At 42.0% G+C, this 9,663-nt stretch overlaps 1 protein-coding gene across 2 annotated transcripts; it reads right to left on the reverse strand.

Moving 5' to 3' along the window:
- Positions 1 to 206: 206 nt before the first annotated feature.
- On the reverse strand, positions 207 to 3,419 carry LOC119797725 (flavin-containing monooxygenase 5-like). Of its 2 annotated transcripts, none has more exons than XM_038306922.1 (4): positions 3,297 to 3,419; positions 723 to 864; positions 448 to 636; positions 207 to 373 (listed from the first exon to the last, which is right to left on the reverse strand). In XM_038306922.1, the coding sequence occupies exons 2-4, from the start codon at positions 852 to 854 to the stop codon at positions 269 to 271; spliced, it is 426 nt and encodes a 141-aa protein (XP_038162850.1). In that variant the 5' UTR covers positions 855 to 864; positions 3,297 to 3,419; the 3' UTR covers positions 207 to 268. The 2 variants fall into 2 exon arrangements, with proteins under 2 accessions (XP_038162850.1, XP_038162851.1); XM_038306923.1 differs by lacking the exon at positions 3,297 to 3,419 and adding an exon at positions 1,195 to 1,319.
- Positions 3,420 to 9,663: the final 6,244 nt, after the last annotated feature.

Consider the following 9,663-nt stretch of genomic DNA (forward strand, 5'->3'; position numbering starts at 1 on the left):
CTCGGCAGATGGCCGCTCACACTGAGCCTGGTTCTGCTGGAGGTTTCTTCCTATTAAAAGGGAGTTTTTCCTCTCCACTGCAAATAAACTGAATTGAATGATTAAATTATAAAGTGTTGTTGGTGCTAATACTGAAACAACATGATAAACATTTGAATAATGAAGTGTACAGTATGTCATCCTGTATTTTAGCATGTATGCATTACCTGGGAAGTCTTTGAGAGGCAGGTTAGGGTAGGTGTAATGACCGGAGCAGCAGATAACTGCATCAAACACATGCCTCTCCTCTAATCCGTCTTTGTTCCCCGTCACCACCTCCCACTGACCGGTGCGAGGAAAGTCTGGTCTCTTTGTGACTTTTTTCCACTGACGTCTGAGGTATAAAGAATGATCAAGGAAAGGTTACATCGTGTATTTAAGAAATGGATCAAAATGAGGTCTGGTCACCTGGAAGCGGATGTGCTGCAGTAGTTTAAAGTGATCTGCATACATCCTGAAGTACTTCAGGATTTTAGAGTGGTGCATGTAGTTGGGATAATCAGCAGGGATGGGGAAGTCGCTGTAGCACATCATCTCCTTCCAGATATTGATGGTTAAAGAGCGATAGATGCTAGCCCTGTTTGGCTCAGAGACTTCCTGGGGGGAAAAAAAGAGAATTAAAAGGAAAATATCTGACAGATGAAAATAATCTGCAGTTTTTTTTTTCCACAGCCAAGTCTTGCCTTGAACTTCCAGAGCCCCCCCATGTCATCGCTGCTTTCAAAGCAGGTTGGCTCCATGCCCTCATCCAGACAAGCCTTTATGCTGGTGAGACCAGAGGGGCCGGCCCCGATCACTGCGACTTTCTGCACCATGATGAAGCTGCTGCAGGACAAGAAGAACAAAAGGGAGACATTGAACATAAAGCTTTTCTCCCAAGACCTGGTTTAGATTATAGAGTTATGTTAAAGTAATGACAGCTCCTAGATCCCTTTGAATTCATAATTTTGTTTTAAAGTTTTTATCTAAAATCTGTTGCAAAATCCTTCAATGCATTCTGGTAAAAAGCTTTAATAAATTTGAGGGACAGATTTTGGGAGCAGCCTAAAGCAGGACAAATGTTTCCCCCTCTATACTTCAATCATAAAATCAAGCAACACATATTTATTATTAGCTTATCTTCCTAATAACAACATGTTTTTCTGGTCTACTTACAGTTTTTTTATGCTGGTGTTTCTCGGGGTAAGGAGCAACAGCCTGAGATCTCAGTTTGTTGGAATGGAGACAAACTTCTAGGAACTACGGGAGCCGAAAAGGACCAACGCCCCGCCCGTTACAGATCATTTAGATTTATCTAGATATTCTTAACATGTTATCAAGAGATAAGAACATGATGTGGTGTGGCGGCATCGCTGTGAAGTTGATGATTTATTGTTTATTATGTTGCGTTTATCTTCTGTCTAGCTTAACAGTTACGTTTCAGAAGTTATTCAGGCACTTATTCAGTTAATGCAGGCATTACGTTTATAGACTGGTGGAGATTTTCAGTTATCCAGGTCATAGTCATTCCAAAGTTAAAAAAGAATCCTAAGGGGTGGACCCGTTCGTCTGGTTCAATTTGCATGTTTTCTAAGCTAAAACAAGGCTTTGGTTTTTGGTTCTCCCCATAAAACCTCGAACTCAACGCTTTTTCTGACATTTTGAATTGAAAAAGCTTCTAGGATGGGAAGTGGAAAACTTTAAACTTGGAAAAAAAAAGTCCAGTGAATTGTTTTTTTTTTACTTTTTCAGAAAGAATTAAATTTATAGACTGTACGGCTCGTAAACAAGACAATCTAAACTGAAAAAGATTAAATTTGATGCATTTATTAGAAAATTTCTTGCTTCTGTAACCCATGTATTAAAAAAAAACAACTTATATTTTAGGGGTGCTTTGATTCAAATTAGGGTTGCTTCAGCACCCCCGAAAATAGGCTGAAAACGCCTATGCTCTCATATGTGTTGTTCAGCTATACTAATCTGTTCTAGGAGACCTTTTTCTAATTGTGTATTTTTATCTTTAATCTCATGATTTGGGAATATTCCACATTTTAATTGCGGTCTGAGATCTATTTCTTCGTATCCCTATAGCGCCCTCTGTCGGTTGCTTCTCACTTTTCGCTGTTGTCTTTATTGCACTTCACTGTCCTTCATAATGCTATTTTTTTGTGTTGAAATGATAAAACCTTAACGTTTAAAGGCTTTTGCTCCACTGTAAATCAGAATCTGGTGTGATTAGAAATGCCAGTTTGTGAAGTTATAACAGGATCATTTTCTTAGTGTTTTCTTAAGTGAAATCACATGATAGTCCCTGCTGGGTTCTCCCCTGGAAAGCAGTAACTCTGACTGAATCCAGAATATGATCTACCAGGTAATCATTCAAAGATAAGTTTGACGATGAGAATCAAAGAAGATGATTAAGCTGAGGCAGCGATTCTTGGCTTCATTTAAACTCTCAGTAATGTGTTTAATTGCAGCCTCAGCCATAAAACAAAGGCTTTGCTTTACATCATCTAAACCCAATGAACTTCTAGGTCCAAATGACCACATCAGATCTGTGCTTTTTAAGACCAGTTAATTAATCTTCTGAGACATTGCTTTTACTACCTTTTATTTGTTTGTTTTTTTATTTATGTATTTGCAAAGTTTGTACGTTGTAAAAACCTCATGGTTTTATTCTACATGTTGGTTTTTATCTCATTTTATATGCAGAAGTCAGTTCTTGACAAATTAAAACATGCTTTAAAAGGATTTTTGCACGATGTAAATATACATGCAGATATTCATGCAAACCTGAAACTGCTACAGAGAAGATACAGCTGACAGTTGGTTTGGGTTAAAAAAGGGAGACAGGCAATCTATAAATAATTAATTTTACTGATAAAAATTTAAGCAAAACTAAACTTAACAACATGTAAGAATAAAGTATCAATTAATGCAATTGTGTCTTTATTCTGTTCAGGAATACTTACACATACACAAACATTGCGCTATCTTCACAAACACAAACTAAAATGTTACAGACGCAGTTAAATATGAACTTTAATGGAAATAAATATATATGGGCATTTTTTTTACATATAGATGTAAGTAAATAACCAAATATAGAAAGGTTTTTCATAAGTTCCCGGGTTTCTTCACTCCACTCATAGGAAACATGAATGTAAAATGTAAAGGTTTTAATTTTGAATTAGGCCAATTATTTAGGATTATTTTTTTTATTTTTATTTTTTTTGCAGTAGCTCACTATAACCATGGGCGCCAGCGGCGCTTCTTACCTTGTATGCTTCTTGGCCTGTCTCTAGAAAAGGGACTGATCTCATCACAGCACCGACTTTTATACAAAGACTCAGACCCGCTGTCCATTTTTTTTCCCTTCTCTTCAAGGTAGAAAGAAAGCCAATTGAACTCTGTCCGCTGGATGAAGGGATTAAGCTTCTTTCTCTTTCCTTGATAATAAAAAATACAATTAATCAATTTATGGAGGTGGACTGATGACCTGATCAGCTGATGCCAGACCTCCACCACTGGAGCCCTGAGCTGTTCAATCACAGAGGAAGAAAAACGTTGCACAAATAGCAAACGCAATTTGGCCATGGTGTGTTTTTTTCCTGAATTAAAAACAGTGTCAGATCTAGACAAAGTTTACCAGGGGTTCCAGGGTGGTGCTGTTGTTCTTAATGGGGACACAGAACAAAAATGATGATGATGAAAACCTGGTTGTATCTTAATATGGCTGAAGTTTTAGGTGAATGCATTTTTTGAAAAGTAAATTGTAAAGATGAATGATTAAATTGGTACAAGTCAATTATCAGTTACATGCTGCAAAAATTGTCCATCTAATCTGGGTCGGGTATGGAGATAGATACACTAAGCAAGAGAAAATGCTTTTAAGAGGATTCTGATTAAAGTGCAATAATCTGCCAATGCAGTGAGACAAATGAACTTTGCAAGACCATCATGATAATCTCATAATAAAAATTACATACATCTCAAAACAAGATCTACGATTTCAGTGCATTCCATTCTGCCAAATTATATAAACATATTTTACATAAAATAAGATTTTTATATAATCTTGTTTTTTATGACACAGCAAAAAGTAATCTAAAATGTAAAAACTTCTTAAAATGAGCGGGTTAGTAAGATGATTACCAAAGAAAATTTTATTTTTAATAATTCTTATAATTACATATAAGCTACTTGATATAAGAAGATAGATTATTTATTTTATTTTAATTGAAATCATCTTATTAGATTAGTAAATTGTCTTGCTCTGCTCAAATAGAGGCAAAATACACCACTTTTGAAGAAAATTTACTTAATGTCGATTTTTTGTAATGTATCTTTTAAGTACAGATCTGTTCTCCGGGGGCGCTGACCCCTGTTACCCCCTGCCTAGAACCGCCTATGAGTAAATAGAAAGTGATAGTTGATGGCTCGCGCATTACTCATGGATCAGGCTGATTGAGAAGATGCGCGTGCATGCTTTGATTTGACTAATAGTTTGAAACAGACTGTTTCAGTAGGACTGAACTTAATGGACATCAGGGGCGGTTCTAGAACCAGAGGTTTAAGGGTGCTGAGCCCCCAGAGAGCTGTCTGGCCTGACAAGATTCATTTCAATGTTTTCTACATATTTTTAAAAACTTGTTCAGTGCATTGTGCTAATAACTGACTCCATCGTTCAATAATGCATCTGATCTGAGACGTGTGCAAAAAAACCTAACAAGCAAAGCAAAAAGGCAAAATGTTTTAGAGGAATATTCCAACCAATTAAAGCTTTTAAATCAATTAATTTCATGGAAACCTTTGAATCAGTTTTCATGAAGTGAGTTTTCTCTTTTGTGCCAAATAATTTCCATGATAAATGTAAAATAATCGACTGAATGAAATGTTTTTCTTTGCCAGTTTAACAGCTGCTGCTATTCTGTCTGGTTTTTCCTGACCTTTCACTTTGCACACACCTTGCTCCTCTGCTCCCCCTTGCTCCTCTCCCTCTTTAGACTGGCAATCAGAAAATGGATTCTAAATTCAAATAACTAAAAACTAGTAATGATTTACTAATGATTCAGTAAATTTAAATATTGATATTAAGTTGTGGTTAGATAATCAAAGATAATCAAACAAAGCAGTCTCAGACACATTAGAGCACCTCGCTGGTGAACATGTCACCAATGTTCCATCAATAGGTGCAGAAATCTGACTGAACATTTCAGAAACACCTGAATGCAACGTTTTCCTCAACATTTTAGTTAAGGAGCTCCATCAGGCTTGTTTACTTGTTTTTTTGTTTATTATTTCTGATGAACCAGGATAATGTAACGATCTTGATTCTGTTGGTTTTCTCAAAGTTTTCAGTTTCACGTTTATCCATGTTTTTCTTTGTTTTCTAGCTTTATTGGTGTGTTGTGGATTTATTTAAGTTTCTTAGGTTTTTCTTTGCTTGTCCTCTGTTGCCCCCTTGTGTTTTCTTTTCCCTTTGCTTCCTCATCAGCTCTATTCACACCTGCTCCTTATCAGCTCGTTAGTCCTGCCTTTGTTCAGTCGGCCATAAGTACACTCTTTGTGCAGTTCCTCAGTGCTGGTTCCTTGTCTCACTTTCTCTTACCTTGGCTCCTTATGATTGTTTTCCCCTGATGTCCCCACGGTTCTGGTTTGTGTTTAATTTCTATGTTGGATTTTTGGATTCCTGTTTTTGCTGCCTATGATCATTTAATAAATCTTCAAAGAACTCACCCCTGCCTCTAAGTCTCTGCATTTGGGTTCTAACAAAAACCTCCAACCAAATGGTGACAGAAGGAACCAGTCATTATGGACCCAGCAGAACACAGCCCAGACGCTCTGAGAAGAATTTCTGTTATTCTAGGAAATGCTCTGGACTCCATAGCCACTCTCAGTCCGCCTTGGAAGAGTGTGAGTGCGGCTGACCAATTAAAGCCAATCTTCCTCTCTAACTCCTCATTTCTTTCAAACCCAGTTTTATCTGAACTATTTGAAGAGTTGGAGTGGAACCGTCAAGCCGCCTTCGCCCAACTCTGCAATGGACCTCCACCACCCAAACCATCATTCCATCACCTTCCCACTCGGCTGTCTCTCACCTCTGATCCTGTTCCTCCACCATCACCAGCTGTTGGTCCTCCCCTGCCATCTGCTTCCTCCAGGCCGGGGGGTAAAGGCAGGTCAGCCTGACGCCTCCACTCCCTCTCCGGCGAGTCAGCCTGACGCCTGCTTCAGTCCCCCTCATAACCAGGTCAGTTTCCCCTATGGCTTCAGTCGTCACCTCCATGACCAGCAGCTAGGTTCACGGGTTGGTAGGTTTAGTACATTTGCCATTATTACACATCTTGTCTGTCATGATCGGTTCTCTAATGGAGACCCAAAGATGCATAACACCACTGACAGACACAGGATGAAAAGTTTAACAAGTTTATTTGCACAATCACACTGAATATGCAGAAGGCTGGTTCGGGCCTGGATTCTGGTTTCACCGGAGTCTGCGTGAGAGACAGCACAGTTAAGGACTGTTGACGGGGTTTGGTTTCCAATGAAGCACAGATAGTACCTTGAGGGTTCTTGAGGTTCTCTTTGGGAGAGTCACTGTTGGTTCTGGAGAAGGATTTAGTAGCAGAGTCCGTTAGCTGCTTCAGCGTCTCACGTCTAGTTTGAGCAGACCTTGGCATTGGTTTCCCAGTTCTAGCCCAGAGCTGCTTGGAGGATGTCTGAGGATCTTCAGGGTTTGGCTCTGAGGGTCGGCTCGGCAGGTTAGCTCTTCCAGAGCTTTCACGGAGGAAGCACGAGTTTCCTAGAGGCACAGAAACAAAGGTTAGAATCCAACTAGGGATTAGAGTCATGGAGATAATCACTGAGATCAAGGCTTTAGCGCTGACCAACTGGAACAACACTGCGGCGTTGAGGCAAGGTCTGAAGACAGCTTATGTAGTGGATCCTCTGATGATCTTGATGAGCTGCACCTGTGCAGGAGGCTCCCTCAGAGGATCCACGGCGGACTCTGCTGGAGAAAGATGGGATTTTCTCCAGCTCCCAACAGTACCCCCCCCTCAACGACCGCCCCTTGGCGGTCCGGAGGAAGTGGAAGGACAGGAACGCTCGTACTCCTCGATGAGAGCAGGGTCGAGGATGTACGAGCCTGGGACCCACTGACGATCCTCCGGTCCGTAGCCCTCCCAGTCGACGAGGTACTGCCATCCGCGACCTCGTCGACGGGAGTCTACAATGCGGCGGACCGTGAAGGCCGGATGGCCATCGACTTCCAGGGCGGGTGGTGGGGAGTCGGATGGCGGGCACAGAGGGCTCGAGGAAACAGGCTTGATCTGGGAGACGTGGAAGGTCGGATGGATTCGGAGGGAAGGAGGAAGTTGGAGACGGACAGCTGATGGGTTGATAACACGTGAAATCTTGAACGGACCTATGAATCTCGGGGAAAGTTTTCGAGACATCTCCTTGAGGGGGATGTCTCGAGTGGAAAGCCACACTTCCTGGCCCACAGAATACTCAGGGGCGGGGCGTCTCTTGGCGTCAGCGAAACGCTTGACTGACTCAGATGACTGGCTGAGTGTGGCGATGGTCTCCCTCCAAATCCTCCGACAGCGGCGGATGTGTTGGTTCACGGACAGCACCGATATCTCTCTCTCATCTGCGGGGAAAAGAGGCAGTTGATATCCGAGACTGACCTGGAATGGGGACTGACCAGTGGATGCAGAACGGAGAGAGTTGTGGGCATATTCTATCCATGGAAGGTATTGGCTCCAATCCACCGGGTTATTGGATGTTAGACAGCGGAGGGTGGATTCCAGATGCTGGTTCATACGCTCGGTCTGGCCATTCGTTTGAGGATGGTAACCTGAGGTGAGAGATGGTTTGCAGCCGAGAGCAGAACAAAAAGCCTTCCATACCTGGGATATGAATTGGGGACCTCTGTCCGATAGAATCTCCTGGGGAATGCCATGAAGCCGGAAAACATGTTTAATTAGAAGCTGGGCTGTCTGGAAGGCCGTGGGAAGTTTTCTCAGGGGAACTAGATGGCAAGATTTAGAGAAACGGTCGACAATGGTTAGTATGGTGGACATACCTCGGGAGACAGGGAGACCGGTGACGAAATCAATGGCTATGTGGGACCATGAACGCGAGGGAACAGGTAGTGGTTGCAGGAGACCAGAAGGAGGTTGATGTGAGGCCTTGTTACGAGCACATGTGGGACAGGCCAACACATACTCTTTAACGTCCCGATGGAGCGTAGGCCACCAGAAGCGCCTGGAGATTAGAGCGACAGTCCTACTCACTCCTGGATGAGCGGAGAATTTTGCGGCATGCATCCACTGGATCAGACGGGACCTGACAGAAGAAGGGACATATGTGCGATTAGACGGACCGGTACCTGGATCTGGTTCGGTGGCTAGGGCTGAGTTGATTAGGTCCGTTATCTCCCAGTTGACCACTCCTACGGTGCATGAGGCTGGGAGAACAGGTTCAGGTGTCTCAGGATGATCGACGGCGTAGAGACGAGAGAGAGAATCGGGCTTCACGTTCTTGGATCCGGGTCTGTAGGTGATAATTAGATTAAATCGGGAGAAAAAGATGGACCACCTGGATTGGCGAGGGTTAGCCTGTTTGGTTGACTGGATGTGAGCCAGATTTTTGTGGTCAGTCCACACAAGGACCGGATGCTCAGCTCCCTCCAGCCAATGCCTCCATTCTTCCAACGCCAGTTTGATTGCCAGGAGCTCACGATCACCCACATCGTAGTTTTGTTCAGCTGAGGAGAGCTTACGGGAAAAAAAGGCACAAGGGTGTATTCTTTGATCTGAATCAATTTCTGAGAAAGAACAGCTCCAACACCGGAATCTGAGGCGTCTACCTCAAGGATGAATTGTTTTGAAGGATCAGGTTGAATTAAAACCGCGAGCGGTATTGACGGCCCTCGCAGCTCAGCGCCGCTCGTCCTATTGCGACCGCGGGAGCCGAGCGACCGCCGCCCCCTTGCACCTTCCCAGCCAGCGGAAAAAGCTCCACGCTTCACTTCTGGACCAGCAAAAGACAACCACAGCATTGGTCAGTAAGGGTTAAAATAGGGATAAAAGATAATATCTGGGACGAATCTCATCTGTCAGATAGACGCTGCGGCCATCTCAGTTGGTGGGTCAAAAGTATATGTTCAAAAGAAGGAAAAACAGCATCTTCAAACTCCATGGTTAGCAGTATTACACCCTACCCAAAACTATAAAAAATCATTAAAAATCCATAGTTTTCAGTAAAATCCTGAGAAAAATCACACATGTCAAGGAATGCTTCCTGCATATTCTAGAATTTTTTTAGATTATTTAATAATTAATTGAAAGAAAAAAAAATCTTTAAACTTAAGTTGCATATACTGAGGCAGTTGAATACCCCATAAGATGCTCAAACATGCATAGATTTACGCCAAACTTGGCAGACTTAAATATAATCAAAGTCTAAATAAATGTTCCAACTTTGGCTAGGATTGCTTCAAAACGTTTTGAAAAACAACAATTTCCTGTTAACACAAACTTTTGAAAAATCAGAGTGACGGACTTTTAAGAAGAGCTATGCTGTGTTTACCATCAAACAAGAAGCAATTAAAGGAATATATTCCAAAAACCCAGC

The sequence above is a fragment of the Cyprinodon tularosa genome, unplaced genomic scaffold, assembly GCF_016077235.1.
Source record: "Cyprinodon tularosa strain WSP-4 unplaced genomic scaffold, ASM1607723v1 ctg597, whole genome shotgun sequence".
Classification (NCBI taxonomy): domain Eukaryota; kingdom Metazoa; phylum Chordata; class Actinopteri; order Cyprinodontiformes; family Cyprinodontidae; genus Cyprinodon; species Cyprinodon tularosa.